The sequence below is a fragment of the Eublepharis macularius genome, chromosome 16 (assembly GCF_028583425.1).
Source record: "Eublepharis macularius isolate TG4126 chromosome 16, MPM_Emac_v1.0, whole genome shotgun sequence".
Lineage (NCBI taxonomy): Eukaryota > Metazoa > Chordata > Lepidosauria > Squamata > Eublepharidae > Eublepharis > Eublepharis macularius.
The window spans coordinates 31,321,930-31,341,726 of NC_072805.1; the positions used below are offsets into that span (position 1 = coordinate 31,321,930).

Sequence of the window (19,797 nt, forward strand, 5' to 3'; positions counted from 1 at the left end):
CAAGCAAACAGTAACAGGGACTGGCTTACTGATGCCTCTGGTCAAGGTGCAGATAGCCAGGAATCGGTCCGTCATGGACATGTCTGAATTGAGCATTTAGTTCCAAAGTGGTTGTTTGGTAGCATTTTCCTTACTGCAGATGGTGCCCAAGCAGCAACACAAAGAAGTGGTGCACTAATTGCTTCATTCAGCTGTGTGCATGCACATGGTCATACCGGAAGCTGAAAATGACCTTATACTTGTAAGACTTTGGGAAGATGACATATCACACAATGATGGACTGCAAAGGAGTCATAATTAGAGATGGGCACGAACCGGAAAAAACCCGAACCATGTGGTTTGTGGTTCATCAAATTTCATGAACCACGAACTTTCACGAACCTGCCCCTGGTTCATGAACCGGTTTGTTTGCTTCGTGAAAACGTCACATCCAGGTCAGAAAACCATCTCTTCCGGGCCAGCAGAAGGTCACTGCCGAGTCAGCAGAAGGTCTGCAGGAAGTCCATCCCCTGTTGCCTAGGAAACTGATTGATTGGCACCAGGCTGTCTGCAGTCACGAACCAAAAAACGAACCAAACAAACCAGCCTAAAGTTCGTGGTGGTTCGTCAGAAATGGGATCTAACGAACCGCGGTTCACGAACCACAAACCAGCCTGGTTTGTGCTTAATTTTGGTTCCTATTTCGGTTTGTGCCCATCTGTAGACATAATACATCAATGGGCCCAGGGAAGTGAGTGCAAACTTGATGACACAGTACAAGGAAACTATGTACTGCCATCTGACACCCAAGTGAGTCCATGCAGAGGGACCCTATAGCCCATTTCCAGCAATCAAGCCACTAAAAGTTCGGGGTAGCCCCAGGAACCTCACCCAAATATCCCCAAAAGTTCACAAAGGAGAGGTTGGCTGATATTCTTGGATTATGTATTCGTCATGCATAGCTGGAAAGACTATCTGTACAAGGCTGGAACCCTTTTGTTTTCTAGCGTAAGTCCACATTACTTACCAAATCAGTCTCTGAAATCAATCACCTCAAACATGTCAAAATAATGGCTCCCTCTGGAGAGAAAAGTTCCATATAAGCATGTGAATGGAGCACTCTGTGGGCATGATCCGCACAACCAAGCCAGCCAATGCAACAGCAGCAGGGGTTACTAACTGCCAACAGCAGGAAGCTTCCACCACACAACCAACCATCTGCACAATTTACTGTTTCACCAATCAACACTGATCACTCGCTTGAGCCAATTCTCAGGTTTCAGCAGAACCCTGCAATTCTCCCAGAAACAAATTTAAGCACAAACAAAGAATTAATTGGGAAACGTGTTTGGGAACTCCAAACTGGCACTCTCCCAGAGCAGCAGGGAAGGGAAAAGGGAGGGGAAAGAGAACCTACTTCCCTCAGCAACAGAAATACTGAAACACAAAGGCAGAACTCTCCCTAAACCAACCTTGGGAAGAATGCTGGACACATCTTGAACGAGTGGGGTGGCAAGGCTGGCTGGGTGAAATGGAAGAGCTTAATGGACTTCCCAGCTTTTGCAATAACCAATGCAAGAGACAATTAAAAACAGCACAGAGTACTGTTACAGTACTGTCATGTGGAGCTATAACAATTTATGTCAAATACCACAGATTAAGTAAGGTTCCCACTATAAAAAGAAATTGATTATGCTAATTTGGATATAATGGGACATTCTATACAATGCAAAGCTGAACTGCAAATGTAACTTGCGGCACCCTTGCTTCCTTCCTGTATCTACCACAAAACCCATCAAGCTGTTCGTATGGCAACACCCTCTAGCCAAACACCAGGGTGCCAAATTATGTTGGTGTTCAAAGGTGTGTATAAGCAAAAAAAAATTGTCTTAAAGCCACTGGGGGTTTAGGATGCCATCAAGCTAAGAAAGAGAAAAGGAATGAGACAACTGGAAATCTTGTTTCCTGCTCTAGGTATCTATCTGGAGGGCTACACTGAAAGAGAAGCCTTCACTCAGGAAGCTGTCACTTCTTGCTTGAAATCGACTGTCTTATTTTGGAAGCATAGCAAGAAGACAGCTTAACATCTATGTTAGTTTCTCATACTTATCCAGGATATGAGCCTCATTTCATGCACTCCCATTTCCCTCTCTCCCTTAAAAGGACCAAAAACTTATAATTTACAGAATGTTATACAAGTCTTAGAATAGTTACACTGCTTACCAGTATTGTTCCATGTTCAATTTAAGGTGCTGGTTTTAACTTTAATGCCTTGCACAGTCTGGGGCCCACATATGAAGGACTGCCTATACCTATATTGGGTCTGGATTATGATTTTCTTTTTCTCAAGCTGTTGTGTCATCTACATATATAACAACAACAACATTCGATTTATATACTGCCCTTCAGGACAACTTAATACCCACTCAGAGCGGTCTACAAAGTATGTCATTATTATCCCCACAACAAAACACCCTGTGAGGTGGGTGGGGCTGAGAGAGCTCTGAGAGAACTGTGCCTGGCCCAAGGTCACCCAGCTGGCTTCAAGCGGGGGAGTGGGGAATCAAACCTGGCTCTCCAGATTAGAGTCCCGCGCTCTTAACCACTACACCAAACTGGCTCTGGGTATCAGTTTTCCCTGCTTTCATAGCATGCTGCAAAGCCCTTTGAGCCTGCACTTGGGACAGGGAAAGGAAGTCGAGAAATTTTTCAAAATAAACAAGACTATAATATTGTTCTGGAGTTATTCAGGAAACTCTCCCCTCAACTAGGATGAGCATTTGCTGGATAATATTCTGTGGGATCTTAAATTTGTTGGGGAAAAATATTCTGTTAGTTTAAAAGTTCCACCACAGGCAGGGAGGCAACCTGAGGCAGGCTCCATTCTATAATTCATTTTCAAGTATGTTAAGAGCCTGGGCCTACTAATGCATCAGCGGATGCAATGAAATCTCAAATTTAGGTGCCAGCGTTGATTATGATTAGCCCATTCCTCTTTTCTTGTTTTTCTCATAAATGCACTGCAAGAAAAAAAACAGCTTGGCAAACAAGTCCACAAAGCTACCAGCCCACAAAAATATTTCTTTCTGTAAGTACACCTTAGTTAGTCATTTGTGGCTGGCCTCACACCTTCCCTTGAAATCGCTTTTGTACAGTAGATCACCTGTAGGAAATCCTTACTCTGCATAGGTGGCCAAGCTACTTCCAAGCCTGGTCTTTTAACATATTGGCTCAGCTACGTTGGTTTCTGGAAGAGCTCCTGCTGCTGCATGAAAGCCAGTCAGACAATTCGTCTAATCAGACCAGCACAAAAACAACTCAAGTACATCTGCACTAGCCTTTTTTTCTGAGCAGTTGAAGTAAGGGTGGGCAAAGAAGTATGAAAGCATAAAGCAAAAAAAAAAAGGATTCAGAGCTTTACCACAAAGTGTGCATTTGTCAGGCTGACCTCCACATTCCACCCCAGGCACAGAAAAGCCTGTTTCAGGTACCATTCAATGTCCTCCTTTTTCAAAAACCAGAACACTCTGCCTCTTCAACCAAGTCCCCTCAGGTTGCATCCTGCCTCACTGCTATACACTTGCCGCTCTCTTCCCCTGGGACATAAGAGCACATTCCTCTGTAAATGGATATCTCTTCTTCCTGGAGAAGAAAGTGACTTAAATGCACTTGAAACATTTCCTCTTCTCAATAAAAGCTTCGTTTTCTTGCTTTTATTTATTCCGGCTCGGAATGGCTTCAGTTTGTTTGTTCAGTCATGCACATTCACAACTCCAGGCTTCGGTGTGGCATGTAGCACATCAAACGGAGGAAAAATTCTGCAAGAGGCTAAGATGTTGAGACCAAAGCATCCTCCGATGGCCATATATTCACATCCAGGCCCCCAAAAATGACACAGGTGGGGAAAAGTTATGTAAGTATTTATTTCAAAGGACCCTCAAACTGGTGCTGCTTTTGAGTGCATTTCATTTACTACATTATATAAGAAGTAGATCGGAGGGCCAAGCATGAAGATTGAGAAGTGAATCCTAATTCCCAAAACACTTTTTCTGCAGGTTAGGGGAGTGGAAAAAACATTACCGTAAAAGATATCTCTAATCTTTCAAGGCAAAATAAATATATCGATCACTAGCAGAGAGAAAGATTCATCCAGGTTAAATTAGTCTCAGTTAGCAGTAGGCCAACTGCTGAGAACAGTTCATGGGACCCTACAGGAAGTAACATCCAAAGAAGTTCTGGGAGAGAGCAACAGAAAACAAATGCAGAAAATTTGGAGCCTTCTGTCTTTACTAGAAGGGCTCTGCCCACAAAGCAGAGAAATCACAACTAGTTTCTGCTGAGATCAACTGTCCTCAAGCAGTTAAGATGTGAATACAGTTTTCTTTAGTCTCACAGATATTTCCACATGTCCATATACTGAGATATCTTTCCCTAGATAGCCTAGGCAAACCCAATCTCATCAGATTAGAAGCTAAGCAGGGTCGGCCTTGTTTAGTAATTGGATGGGAGACCTTCAAAAAAGATGAGGCAGAGGCAGGCAATGGCAAACCACCTCTGTTAGTCTCTTGCCTTGAAAAGCCTAGCAGGGGTTGCCATAAGTCAGATTTAATGACACTTCTTCCCCCCCCCCCCCACCCCATGTTGATACTTGCCCAGAAAAGCTAACATGTTGTTTTCTGCATTGCAAGTAGAAAATGTTAGGTTTTTTTTTAAAGCATCCATGGTCTATTTGAACATAAAGTTTGCCTTTAAATCCTGCAGACTCTCTTACCAGATAACTCTGCAAAGCCTCCTTTCTGCACCAACTCAAGCTACTGTCAACAAGTGAATAATAATGCACAATATCATGTTCAACATCTGTCCCAAGACCCTTAAAAGCACACTGTGCGTCAAGGGGTTCTAAGCCTCATATCATCTGGAGGTGGCATTCATCGGCGAATAAAAGCTGGTGTGAGTCACAAAGCAGAGGGAATGGAGAGGGTGACGTTGGTGGATCACTTTCTCAGGCAAGCCGACAAGTATCAATAACACTAGATTTCAGGCAGCATTAAGACAAATGATGCAGCCTCCTCTCTTGAAAACAGGAGAGGAAAACTTTAGGAAGCACACTTGCAGTCAGCTTCTTTTATTTCGTCCACATTATTAGTCCACATACTCCCTGTGTTCTACATAACTCTCTCAGGGATGCTTCAGGTGGTTTTTTTTCCATACTTTGAAGCAGAACTGGAGATGGTGACACCAGAACATAGATGGAGACAGTGGGACAGACTGACAGAAGATGGAGCAGGAATTTAGAACTATCAGCAGATCAAGGAACAGGCCAGAGATAATTCAATGGGCAAATGGCCCAAGTAGTCAACAAGGTATCAGGCTGGCACAAAGCACCAGTACAGGAAGGGAAGAAGTGACTACCATAGCTTACACCCTTCCTCATCTCCCACTAGATCCATGCAACTATCACCAGGGTCCAGTGAGACCTGCAAGAAATCACCATTCCTCATTATGAATTGAACTAAGAGTTGCCACTGGAGACCAGCTATCTTCAGTACGGGAGTTAAGCCAAAGGGTTAAGAGAAAGCTTCCAGTAGGGTCTGAGTCCAGTGACACCTTAGAGACCAACAAGATTCCCAGAGTGTAAGCTTTCCAGAGTCAGAACTCCCTTCTTCAGGAGGCTTCCAAGCTCTTGGGGCATTCTGTCCGTATCTTCTAAAGAGATCTTTTATTTTCCTGATTATTCTAGGAACCCACCTTTTCTTTTCTCTTCCAATGGAATGAGAGCGATAAGCCAAAACCCTGCCTTATAAGCCACAGCTGCATTCTGATGGCATGATAAGCTTGAGTTTATAAATGACAGTTTGATTGATTGCATTTCTGAATACAGACTCAACCGTGGGTTCTACCTTCTGGTGTATACCTTGTTTGTTAACTATGGTTTGTTGCAACATTTGAGTGCAGAATATACAAGCTGGTAAGCAGCACTTGCTCTCTTGATCACCTCCAGAGAGAGGTGGTGGTACAAACTTACAGGAAACCTTACTGTTTCAACTGCATTAGACTAACTACGATGCTTACTTAGGACATTCCCTCCCTCTCCTTCTCTCCATTCTCCCCTCCCGGAGAGTGATGACTCACCTAATAGAAGTCCAACTTCAACTGAGGGGAAATTTAATTTAAATCCTAGTAAGACAAAAGATCTTGCTGAATCATATGTTTTCATTCACTTCGCCAACATACCAAACTGGAATTGTCCACAAAAACCACTGTTATAGTTACAAGCTGTCCACAGCCCACCTACTGCCATACTTGCCTTCCCATCCTCAAAGGTTTTAAGAGAAAAAAAGTTTATATAGTTGTAGTTTTCCTCTCCTCTATTTCATCCTCGCAACAACCCTGTGAAGTAGGTTAGGCTGAGAGCATGTGACTGGCCCAAGGTCACCCAGCAAGCTTCCACAGCGGCGTGGGGATTTGAACCTGGGTCTCCCAGATCCTAGTTCAGCTCTCGAACCACTACACCACACTGGTTCAGGATTTCTGTCCAGCCACTGACACGAGATGAAAACATTTGCCTGAAAAGAGCAGACTTGGCTTGTCCTAGGATTTTTCTCTTCCCTGGTTCCTTCCCTATTTATTAAGCCCGTTCATAACAAGCTCAATAACGCAAAGGTAGTGAGGTTTTACTTGCAACCTGCCAATGCGAGGGTGCTTGGGATATGCATAAACTGAGGTTAGCTCAGTACACCTGCAAGACTACGTAGGATTTGTGCCTGTGGTTTAAAACTTACGGTTTGAAGCAACCATTTTGTTGTGACATCTGATAGAAGTCAAAAAATAAAGGACATCTTTATAGTTCAAGCTACTTCAAAAACTAAGCTGTACACACTGAATAGAGGCCGAAGAGTGCAGAAAAAAACAAAAACTACTAACTTGTGTTTGAGGCTTAATCCAAATTCTGTGGACGTGTTTACCCAAGAGAGGCAATCTCAGGAGACTGCTCTGTCAAGATCTGATCAGAGAATCACAGGCTCTCCAGCAGCAACCCTTTAGGCAATAGCCTCAAAGGTGCTTTTGATCCAGCAAGAAAAGTACACTGCAACTTACACTCTCATAAAATTTCATAGGCAGCAGAGGACATGCGTCGTGCATGAATCTATAAAGGATCCATTCCCCCTGACTTCTCTTCCACCCCCTGCCAAAACCCAGATCTACTTTCCAAGACGTGGCTGGCTCTGATGCAAGCGTGAGATCATAAAGTCCTATCAAGGGAGGAATGGAAGCAGAATTACAGGCCAACTTGTGAAGTAGTCCCACTTCCTTGACAAGAAAACAGCTGACATCCAACTAATGCGATTGCCATCGTAGAGAGCTGCAGAGAGCTTACAGCTTGGGTTCTATTCCTGGAGGAGTAGGCCTGTTTTGAGAGGCTATTAGGCGATCGATAGGCAAGCTATACCATAATAGCTCATTCAGGTCCTGCTGACCTCAACTGCTCTAATTATCATTCTTTGGCTTCTTCATGGTGTAGAGCTGGTGGGTAATGTGTAAACTTTAAAGCAGCCTGGAAAAGTAACTTGGCAAGCACTTTTGATGATGTTTGCTCCCTGGGTAAGGGTTACACTGTTCATCAAAGATTGATCAGTACAACCTAGCCATCAGGAACTAATTGGGTCCCCTTCTCCACCATTCTGTGCAGCTCTTTCTTTGCTTCATCAGGATTTTGCAAAATAAGATGAAGGGTTAGCTTTACTTTGGGGGAAAAACCCACAAGTTAAATAACAGCAAGCTTCTCTATTTCAGGGAGACTCCAGAAGAAAAAAGATCAATGTGCTGAGGAAGATTACATTGCATTGTGTGTAGAGATCCGCAGGGCTGGGGCGGGGGGTGGGGGATCAGATTCTTCCCATCCATCTCAAGGATTTTTCCCCAAATTTTTTTGCAATAGAAAAAATTGGATTTTTAGGAAGCTCTGAAAAAAGTCTAGACAATAGTCTCTCATTTGGAATGATTTTTAAGACAAGGTTATACACACTAAAACGTGTGTAAGATTTTTAGGAAGGAGATTTGATAGACTTAGGGAACAGTAATTCCTTTCTATAGTACAGACATACATAATATTTTCAAGGATATATTTATTGTTTAAATATGACTAATTCTGTATGCTATAAATATGATACTACTCTACTGAAGAGTTCATTGATTGCAATGTATAAAATTTAAGTTGACACACACATATGCTATTAGTCCAATTGTGACCATAGAAAACTTTCTGCCCAAACAATACTTTCTTTTGTTGACTACAAAAATTTGTATTTTTTACTTTTAACCTTCCCTTCCACACACACACCTTTCAGATGTTTACCAGATGTGAAAAATCTTGGCTCAAGCTCCTACTTAAGGTGTTTTCACATATTACGTATTTTTTCAGGCTGTTCTTAATATGCAAGTCTGACCAACACTAAGTTGCAAACATGCAAACATCATTCAAGTACAGACTTTTAAGAATAGCTGCAGTTTGTTAAGTTGTACTCAATGGCAAACGAGTCTGACACTGCATAACGGGACGCTTATAGGCATCCAGGTTGTTGCAAGAATGAGGTAACAACTGTAATGAGTATGAAACAGGCTACCTACTAACTTTCCATGAAGAATGGGAAAGGCGGGATTATAAGAACGTGGTTAACAGTGCTCCTAGCCATAAGACAAGCTCAACAAGAATTTTTTAAAAATTATGAAAAACTAAGAAGATAACTCTTGAATCTTAAAGAGAGAGAGAGAGAGGCAGAACGAAGCAGTCAAACTGGCATTGTGCCATAACACAGCAATGGACGTGTCTATGCTTCTATTCTGCAGCTGCCAAGATTTTATTTTGTTTCTCAGACACAGGCCCATTGTCTACACAGAGATCTGGAGATCACCCATTGAAATCTGACTGGATAACTGGTCTTTACAGGGATACTTTTGACCAAAAGAACTACCATACTGAACTGAAAGGAAGACTACATTTCCCCCCCACATGCGCCATCAAGGAAATGAAAGGGACATCTTAAATATGCATACAAGTTATTTACATACATTAATAAAAAACGTTTGTTTTTTTAGGGGAATCATTTTAGGGGGTTGTCTTTCTTTCAAGCACATACAGTACAACACTGACATACAAGGAATGCGAAAGAAAGACTCTCTCACAGCCACCAGAGAACAGAAAACTTTTTAAAATAAAAAAATAACTTGTGTTTCTAATGTCATCTTATATCCTGATGCAGCAGCAAGAACAATCCAAACTTGTGAAAAGAATCTACATCCATTACTGAAATGCCATCACACCCTCATCTTTCTAAAATGCCAGAAATATTAAAGTATCCTGTTGGGGGTTTTTTACAGTTATTTTGCTGTCACTCCTCAGCCCCTGCTTCAAGAAATTGCTCTTAGTCACATATAGATACTGCGCTCGTTCTTGCTAACAAAAAAGACCAACTTAACTGAACTTTCCGTTCCTGAATGAGAGCTCTTGGAGGAAATGGGAAGCGGGCAGAAAAGAACTTCATATTTGGATGCCCCTCCTTCTATAATTGGGGCACAAAACAGATTAAAGGGGAAAAATGGCAGACATGAGATGTGTCAGTCCCCTAGATCTGGACTGTAAGGGCAAAGTTGCATTTAATGCAAGAGATCTATAAATAATATCTCTCAAGGGTGGGATCAGGGATGCATCAGTTACAGCTGGCTACCTGTATATTTCCTTTAACAGGATAGGTACAAAATCAGAAGTGGGAGGTTAAATCAGGAAATAGGTTGGGGGGAACTTCAACTCGCTCCCACCCTCCACACTGACTGGAATCCAGACCATGCCATCTCCTTTACAACCTCTCTGTCCAAGGATGCATTGACCATTTTAAAAAATAAATAAATAAACCACACAGAACATCTTAGCAGCAGAAGCCAGAAAAGAAAAGCCTATTCTTCTGCCTTGGCTTAGTACCAAGCAAACTCCTAAAGTGTGCTGGCTTTTCCAAGAGCAACTTATCATGATACATGGATAGAGGAGGAGGAGTTCGATACCTATTTTGAAAAGGCTTGGGCTCTCCATGTTTCCACTGTATTATACTAGGAAAAGAAAGAGAGATCCCTGTTTAAAGCAGCTGCCAAAGATTACTTGCTTCCTTTGCTTTAAGAAAAACAACACATTTGGTGTTGTTGTTTTTAAATACAGACATATCTTTAATTGCAAGGTATTCCCACCCCTCTCCCCAATGCAGATCCTAAGGGCCAAGGAAGAGGTTTCTGCAAATCCAGAGGAAGCCCCAGGTTTTTGAGAAAAATCCTATTTTTTCCTAAAAGTATTGCAAAAAAAAAATCCCCCAGAATCCCTTGCCAGCAGATATTGTAAGAACACCTTGTAAGCGCTCTGCTGCATTTGGGATTGCCTAAGCAATGCAAAACAACACTAAGACCTCCAACTCAACTTGTGCTTTGGAGAACTGGACACAGACCCTCCCCAGTGACTGACCTGACACGCAGTGCTTGGAAGAGAATACTAAAACTGAAATCTAATTCAAAGAAGCACAGCATGGGGGTGGGTGAGGGGGGAAATCTTCCCTCCCCACTGAAAGGCCTTACAGAACCATCTTGTATCCATATAAAGTGAATCTTGCTTCTGAAACTCAAACACTGCATTATCTTAGAAGGTGAAGATTAGTTTATGGGCCTCAGAGTACAAGAGCAAGGGGTTTTCCTGTAGCAAATGGATTTCAGACCGTAACAAAATTCTCCTGCACAACAGGCCCTCTGAGCGTTGACACACTCACCTCCCCTGAGTAACTGTACTTTCCTTTCAGAATTTGTCGGTACAAACGGGTCCGGTTGTCATCCTCGAAAGGCATAGTCCCACTTAGTAGGATGTAAGAGATCACACCCAAGGCCCACATGTCTACCGAGTTAGTGTAAGGCTTTCTGACCAAGATTTCTGGAGCAATATACTCTGGCGTCCCACAGGTGGTCTTCATTAGGCAGTCATCTCCCTTCTTCCGGGCACTCGCTAGCCCAAAGTCTGTGATCATTATTTTAGAATCCATTCCTGGGTGATAGTACAGCAAGTTCTCTGGCTTTAAGTCCCGGTGTGTTATACCCAACGTATGTAAGTATTTAACTCCATCCAATACCATCTGCAACACTCGGGTAGCGTCTCTCTCTGTGAAGGAACCTTTGGCAATGATTCGGTCAAACAATTCCCCTCCTGTAGCCAATTCCATCACCATGTAGACGCGCTCCTGAGTCTCAAACACTTCGATGAGCTGGATGATGTTGGTGTGCCGCACACGGCGCAATACGCACAGCTCCGACTCACACACTTCCCTCCCTTCCCGGTACTTGGTCTCTATCATCTTGATAGCATATGGTTGCTTGGTGGCCTTGTGCTCCACCCGCACCACACGGCTGAAGCTGCCTCGGCCAATCAGGGCTTTGATGTCGTACTTGGCTGTCACTCTAGGGTCAAATTTGGCACGATATTTAGCAACTCTGTTCTTGCGGGGCTCTGGCTGCTCCAGACACGTGGGAGAGCAGCCACTGGCAGTGTAAGGATTGGTTTGACGGGGAGGAGAAATGAAGCCAGATTTGATGGTGTCGCCACCATCATCTTTGATGAAGTGCTTATATATGTCATTTTTATAACCAGAGTATGGCTCAACTTTTTTAACAAGATCCAAGTGAACATCCTTTGGGGGCTCAGGAAGTACCTTGCTAGTCCCACAGCCCATCACTGAATGGTGTCAATTATCCATCAAGGCGTTCTCCCAGGGCAGCACCGCAGCAACATGTCTGGGACAGCTCCAAACGTCACAGCATCCCAAGAAACTAAAGGAATAAGAAAGAGCAGTCAGCATACCATATTTATTCAGATGTATATCCCCTCCTATTAAATATTAGCACTCTCCCCACTTCCCACCAAATCACTTGAAAGTGATCCCTGTTTTAATTAATCGCTGCACAAACTGTATGTTATCTTATGTAACAAACAAATATTTTGACAAACATATACATGGGGGGAGGAATTGATTCACCAGCTTGTCCATAGGTGAGGATTCAGTGCTTCAGCACTCACTTTTCATGAACACCAACACGAAAAATATCAAGTAAATCTATAGAGCTGAACACAAGAGACAAATATGCAGCTGAGTAAGTTTTTATTAAGGAATGCTTTTATAATTAACTTTGGTTCTATGTTTTATTAGCAGTCTTAAACTGCATTTTTATTCATTTTATGATTTTTTAATTTTTATTGTAAGCTGCTTTGAGCTCCTGCAAGGGAGAAAGATGACTAATGAATGTGTTAAATAAATAATAAATGAATAAATAAAATGATTATAAGTGCCCCTCCCCCCAAAGTATTTTGTTTGGGAATGAAAAATAGGGTAGGAATTTTGTTCAAGTTCTGTAACCAGAAGACATTCAGGCTTCAATCTTAGCAAACTTATTTGTAAGTAAACCCTATGGAAGCTTATGGGATTTACTTCCACATTAACCCAGGTAAGCCATAGTCTACCTAACCAAGTATATTTTGGTCATTTTCTTCTCATCCAGCAGCAGGAGCTATAGTTGCAATGGAAAGATGGATACTGAAAACTGTAGGAGTGGCGATTACAATACCAACACTGCCACACACAATAACATGCATACAAAATCCCTTTACAAGCCTCACCATTATCTGTGGAAGGGCTAATATTTAAATAAGCAGATAAATCTGTAACATTTACAAGGTCTTATGAAATACTTTCACATTCCTAAACATCACGCCTCAGATGTTTCCAGTTGACATTTTGAGAATTTAGACATTAAAATTATGTTTCTGGACACTTACAGAAGTTGGAGCTTGGGTCTGTGTCCCCCCCAGACTCACCATTCCTTTTTCAGGAAAAATTCTGAACTCACTCAAGTTTTAAAAAATGAAAGTCTTCCATTTATTCTGTTAGAAAATGAAAGCAATTCTGAACACTACCATGTAACGTGCATGGTTTTAAAATTCTTGAAGCCTAGTGTAAAGTCCCTGGTGGAGAATTTGAAACACTTCCCTATATGTGGTGGCAGCCTGCCAGAAAGTTTAAATGTTTAGGAATATAAGAGGGGGCCCTGCTGAAGAAGATCCGTGGTCCATCTAGTACAGCATTCTGTTTCACACCGAGGCCAACCAGTTGTCCTGAATGGCCAAATAACCAGGGCATAGAGGCCAAGGCCTTCCCCTCTTGCTGTTTCTTAGCATTAGTATTCAGAGGCTTCCTGCTTTTGTATATGGAGGTTCCATTTAGTCACCGTGGTTAGTAGACATTGATGGACATCTTCATTAATCTGTCTAACCCCGTTTTATGTTTTGATCTGACACTGTACTCAAACTGTCCAGCAGAGAACACTGGAAAACTGCTCAACCTTCTGCCCGAAGACCTCTTTGCCAGCCTGTATTTCATCTTTCCTCAGATGAAAGTGAAGCACAAACAACTCTATGGTGCAGCAGTTAGAGTGTTCCACTGGGCCTGGGTGGACTCAAATCCAAATGTCTCTTGACATAAAACTCACTGGGTGACCTTGGGCCAGTCTCTTTCTCTCAGCAGGACTTGAGTCCAATAGCACCTTAGAGACCAACAAGTTTTTCATAGTGTAAGCTTTTGAGAGTCAGAGCTCCCTTCTTCAGACACGACTGTGAAGAAAGGAACATTGACTCTTGAAAGCCTACACTCCGAAAATCTTGTTGGTCTCTAAGGTGCTACTGGACTTGGACCCTGCAGACAAACATAGCTACCCACCCTAACTAGTCTCTTTCTCCCAGTCTAACCTACCTCACAAGCATTGTGAGGATATAATGGAGGGAAGAGAATCATGAACACCCCCTATGCCCCAGAACATTCTTGGAGGTAGGGTGGCATAAAAAAATAAACTGCAAAAGAATCTTTTATATTCAGAAGAGCAGAACACAACCAATTATAAAGGCATATTAGAATTTCAGCATTCAGGCTTTCAAGCAAACAAAAAGCTTAAGGAAGTCAGTGTTCAAAAGTTAACATTTAATCTCAAAAATCTCTTTAAAGACAAACCTCCTTACACAGGATTTGAATGATTCCCAAGCTCAAGAACAAGAAAGGGAGGACAAGCATAGTGGTATAACTACCTTCCTCCCACCTCCCTGGGTTCACTGATGGTTTGCTTCATATCTATGACAATTTGAAGTGCCAGTAACACACATCAGCCATGCAGGACTAGCATTCAAAACTACCCAGAAAATAGTTTTTAAGTATGGTATTAGTCAGACTGGGCATACAGATTTTTTTAAAAAATGTCACTTTAACAAGCTTATAACGAGAAGTACGCCTCCCAAATATAATAAACACTTTTATTCCTGAGCACTTCACTAGCTCATGAAGGATGTCATTCTTCTAAGCTATTGGAAATTGACACAAATAGTCCCTCATTCTTAAGAAAAGCTCATAAGAAAATGTAGCATTTTGGTTTTTCTGCTTTTAGATCACTGTTGCTGGGTCTAGATTTTACTCCTCTTTGCAATATAGCCCTTTCTTCATAGTGCAATCCTATGCAGAGTTCTTCCAGTATAAGACCACTGATGTCAATAAGCTTACACTGAAACACCTCTGCATGAGATACACTATTGTATTATGTAAAAGGATGTACAGTGAAATCCTAAGCAGAGTTACACCAGTTTAAGCCCACTGATTTCAATGGGCTTAGACTGGAGTAACTCTGCTTAGGATTTCACTGGTAATGTACTAACTGTTCTCGGGCTGCAATCTGTGAGTAGGATTACTTTACTTTTTAAAAAAAGAACAGCTTGAGTAGACCTTTTTCTATCCTACACAGATCACAGGGTACAGAAAAAAGTATGATAATCAGTCCTGACTAGAAGCTTTTGTAGAAACTACCAGGGGAGTAAAATGTTCCCCAGTATTAGCCTTGTCAATAGTTAAAGGATTGTCAAGTATTCATCTGGCAATTATATATGTCTTTTTTTACATTATGTTGTTCTCAGGAATCAGAAAGAGGCGGGCTGTCAAAAACAACCCTTAGATCTTCTTTCCAATTACCATTTTAACAAGAACATACCTTTTACCAATACAGCAAAAATATTATACCATTCATCCAGATTTTCTTGCTCAATGGAGGCTGGGAAAAGGAGTATCCTAGCACTTCTGTTCCCATTAACAGAGATCAGGTATTGGCAGCTTCAAACATATAAAATAGCTTTAACCAGTTGGATCCTCACTGTTACGCTCATCAGCAACATCGCACCCACCAGTTGGGGTTTTGGCATCAATTCTTGCTTCTTCCCTAAAGCAAACCCTAACCCTAAAGCAAAGAACCAATCCTCGCTATTCTGCACTTCACTGACATAGCACAGTGGCAGTGCTTCAGAAAACCCTAGGAGGCATCACCTCTGTATCTACAGAGAGCAGTCATTTGGAATACTTGGCTTAGAACCAGTGTAGTGGTTAAAATGGGATCTGGGAGTCTCCAGGTTCAAATTCCTAGTCTACATGCTGAGTGACCACTGGCCAGTTACTTATTCTCAAACTAACCTACCTCACAGGCTTACTGTTGTGAAGATTAAAATGGAAACCACTTTGGGTCCCCACTGGAGAGAAAGATGGGATATAAATGAAGTTTTTTTAAAAAACCCAAATACTAACATGATGTGACTGGGCCCAGTCCCCATGGCAGTCACTGTGCTGCAACATGCAAAACCTATTCTCAAAATTCTCCAAACAGTTACAGGTTCAGCAAGGCTAGTGATCCCTGCTTTAGATATTTTCTTATTTTGCACTGACAAAATGAGACTAAGAAAAGCTTTCTCTACAACAAAAATTTTGGGTGAGTATCTATGTTGGTCGGTTGTAGAAGAGCAAGACTGAGGTCCAGTAGCACCTTAAAGACCAACTAGATTTCCAGGGTATGAGCTTTCAAAAGTCAGAGCTCCTTTAAATTGTTCTTTAAGGTGCTACTAGTTTTTAAGGGGTTATTTTTATATAAACAAGATCCTTGGTACCACTCTACAGTGTAACTAAATTGCACTAGAACCTAACCCTCTGTGAGTTCATTAGCTATTACACAAGGCTATCCGTTTGTGATCCATTATTTGGGGTTTTGGTTTTGCGATCCCTCAGGAGAGGGCGCTCCTCTTTGGGTGGGAAAAGCCAGGAGAAATGGCTGAAGGACTAGAAAGGCTGACCAGAGCGGCCCCACCCCGACCAGGCATGGGGAAGGGTCTGAAGTAGGGCTGCCAACCTTCAGCTGACAGCTGGAGATCTCCGGTAATTACAACTGATCTCCAGGTGACAGACATCAATCCCCCCCGGAGAAAATGGCTGCTTTGGAGGGTGGACACTATGGCATTATGCCCTGCTGATGGCCCTCCCCAGGCTCCACCCCCAAAGTCTCCAGGAATTTCTCAACCAGAAGCTGACAACCCTAGAAGGCCAGGCCTTGTGCAAGGAGCAAGTGGAAGAGAGAGCCTTGCAGGCCCCTCTGAGGTCAGCGCTCCGGGAACCCCCCAGCCGAGGCTGCGAGGCGACGAGAGGAAGAGCGCAACGCGGAACTCCAGAAGCCAGGCCGAGCAACCCAGCACTCACCTCAGACTGCGGCAGAACGGGCGCCGGGTCCAGCCCAGGCCCCAGCGGGGTTCTGGCCCGGCGCTCGCGTTATGCCGTCATCAGCGCGCGCACAGGGAAAGACACCACATGGTGCTCTGCCTTTTTTTTTCTTCCGCTGCGATTGGCGGAGGAGGATTCGGGGCGGGACTAACGCAGAAGGGAGGGGGGAGGTGGTTGTGGTTGCTATGGTGACTCAGGAGGCCTAGGCGGCCGTTAGCCGCCCGGCGGTCGTTGGCGGCGCTGAGCTAACCGTCAACTTGAAGGCTGGTGGGGCGAGAAGGAAGGCGGTTGCCACTCACCGCCTCAACCTTTCCCCCTGCTCCAGTTTTATTTCTTCACATGCTGTGTGTGTTTACAAACCACCTTTCGGCCGCAGGAGTTCCCAAAGGGAGTAAGTAATACATACACAATAAATAAAATAAAAATCAATACAATAAAAATCAATTCGACTAACCACCTGAAGCTATCTGACATAAGTAAAATATACAATGGATATTGTTAGCATCTGAGCTTTGGTTGTGTTGCTCGTTTGTTTTAATTTTACTGGATGCAATTTTTCATTCTAATCTTCAGTGTTCATTGTTTTTATTTATTTGGGTAAATTGAAGTTCCGCCTTTCTCACTGAGACTCAAGGCGGATTCCACAATATGAGTCAGTGCAGTCAATTTCAAAAGCATTTCAATAAACATACTGGCTTTTTGATGTTGTTGCTGTTAATACAAATAGCACAATGTTGCAAAAATAGCAAGGTTCGTTACTGTGCTTTGCCCAATGATTGCACCAAGACTGGAGAACTTTGAAAGAGGAAAAGATTTTATTCAAGGAATAAAAGGAGTACAGAGTTTCAAGCAAATAACACTGAGCCCACCTTAAAATGATTCATAAAAAAATAATTGCACTAAGAACGCCTTGGATATTAAAATACGTTTGATTTCTTTCTAACACAGGTTTAAATCATACATGGTTGTCAAGGTGCTTTTCCAAAGCAAAGGAAAAGAGACCAGAAAGATTCATCAGTGAAATCCTAAACAGAGTTACACCCTTCTAAATCCATTGAAGTCAATTGGCTTAGAAGGATGCAACTCAATTTAGCATTGTACTGCAAAAAATGTTAAGGGGCACAACAACAGATTAATAAAAACAATTGCATCAAGAATACCATGAATATTAAAATACAGTGTTCTGATTTCTTTTGGAAGACAGGCTTACATCATACAGTGTTGTCAAGGTGTTTTTCCAAGGAAAAGAAAAGAGACCAGAAAGGTTATCAGAGCAATCCTAAACAGAGTTACGCTCTTCTGAATTCATTGACATCAATAGGCTTAGAAGGGTGCAACTCTGTTTAGCATTGCATTGCTAAAAATGTTAGGGAGCACGTTACATAACTGATTTTTCAGCGGTTGTATTCTTGGCATAGTGTGGGCAAAAGCACAGCCATTTTTTCTTGCTAGCTTGAAATACAAACCAGCTTAGTTGCTTGGCATTCAATGTATAACAATGAAAGAGAACAACTTAGACAGCAAGGCAGTAGCTGTGTACAAGAACTAGTTTGAGATAGAGAGATAAGAAGAGAAAGTTCTACTAGGGCACAGAAACAGAAAGGTTATCCTCAGAATAGAGCCTTTGTCTCAAGAAGAAGAAAGGTTTAGATCCTCCCCGCTATATTTGGGTGGGCTCAGAGTGTTTTTACTTGCTGAAACTCTGTCCTCCTTATTTCATGAAATACAAGTTTTTCTCTTCAAAGTTCTCTGAGTCTTGGTGTAAATCATTGGGCAAAGCACCAGGTCATGAACCTTGCTTTTTTTGCAGCAACAGTGACTACATGTATGAAATGAGCATGCTCCCACTACATGGAATCACAATGTCTTCTCGAAAGGGCAATGTGCACATGTGTGGTATACAGGTGAGTCCTCTTACAAGTCAGAGCATAAAAACAGCTTGAAACATTTACGGTACAATCATATGCAGAGTTACTTCAGTCTAAAGCCATTGAATTATATGAGCTTAGACTGCAGTAGTTAAGCTGCCTAAAATTTTTCACAGAAAACTGTCTTCAAGCTAGAAGCAGAACAATTTTAAAATAATTTCTTAATTAAAAGCCTGAGTGAAAAAGAAACATTTTGGTCTGGTGCCTTAAAAAGTAGGTCAGGTGCCAGGCAAGCCTCAAGGGGCAGGGAATTCCATAGGCAAGGTGCCACCACTGAAAAAGTCCTGCCTCTGGTTGCCACCCACCTCACTTATGCAGGAGTAGGCTCAGAGAACAGTACTTAAGAGGAGAATCTTAACTGATGGGCTGGACAGTATGGGAGGCAATGGTCCTGCAAAGATGAGATTAAAATGTCATAGTGAGCACAAGAATACAATCAATTAATTTTAATTAAAAACATTCAGTTACAAGAGTTCAACAAGCCAATAGAATTAAACAGTTCAGGCAATACTGATATGTTGGTCTGCAAAATACTCTGTATTGCTATTTCTAATGCCCAGTTTATGTCCATTTATTCTGTTCCATAGAGATTGTCCTCTCAGTCCTTTGTATGTTTTAGAAGATTGGCAGAGAAGAGCATGCATTGGAGGATGTGACAACTCCGGGGAACTAGAAACCAACTTTAGCTTCCTGTACTGCAATAATACTTCTGCCTGCTGCCTGTCTAGATAAGGAGACAGAGCAGGGACCCTCCCCAATTCATCCTTACCTATGAGAACACCTTTGGCCCCAAATGCAACTCTCATCAGTTCTTCCCAATTCTTGATAACTTCTTAGTGGTGAGTCTCATTTCTTTAAGAAAAGTCTTAACCTTGTCTCTCTTGTCTTGTGTAGCATCACTGGAAAATAATGCTGCTGGCAAACTCTCCCAATTCCCATGAGAATAAATGAAATCCGGTTTGTTATCCCATTGATCCCAGGCCTCCTAAATACAGCATGGGAATGTTCTCTGTGCAAGAGACAGTTTTGATTGTGTACATTTATAAAACGATGTGTTCCTAATCCCTTGTCTCAAACAAATACAACCTTGGGCTTGGTTTTTTAAAAAAAGATTTCTCAAACTCTCCTTTGAGCAATCAGTTTGGCTTTTCATCCCCCCTCTCCAATTCTGGTTTATTGCACAGAGAAGGGATGTTCCCAGACTCATTACTGGAGATTACCTTTTGTTGTTTACACAGCACCTACAT

General features: G+C 42.2%; 1 protein-coding gene across 1 annotated transcript in view; it reads right to left on the reverse strand.

Moving 5' to 3' along the window:
- The window catches only part of PSKH1 (protein serine kinase H1), a 28,450-nt gene extending 11,788 nt beyond the window's left edge, over positions 1-16,662 (reverse strand). The window contains exons 1-2 of the mRNA XM_055000172.1: positions 16,602-16,662; positions 10,782-11,829 (exon numbers count right to left, since the gene is read on the reverse strand). Coding sequence (XP_054856147.1) covers positions 10,782-11,732 — 951 coding nt within the window. The 5' untranslated portion in view covers positions 11,733-11,829; positions 16,602-16,662. The remainder of the gene's footprint in view (positions 1-10,781; positions 11,830-16,601) is intronic.
- Between the last annotated feature and the right edge of the window lie 3,135 nt (positions 16,663-19,797).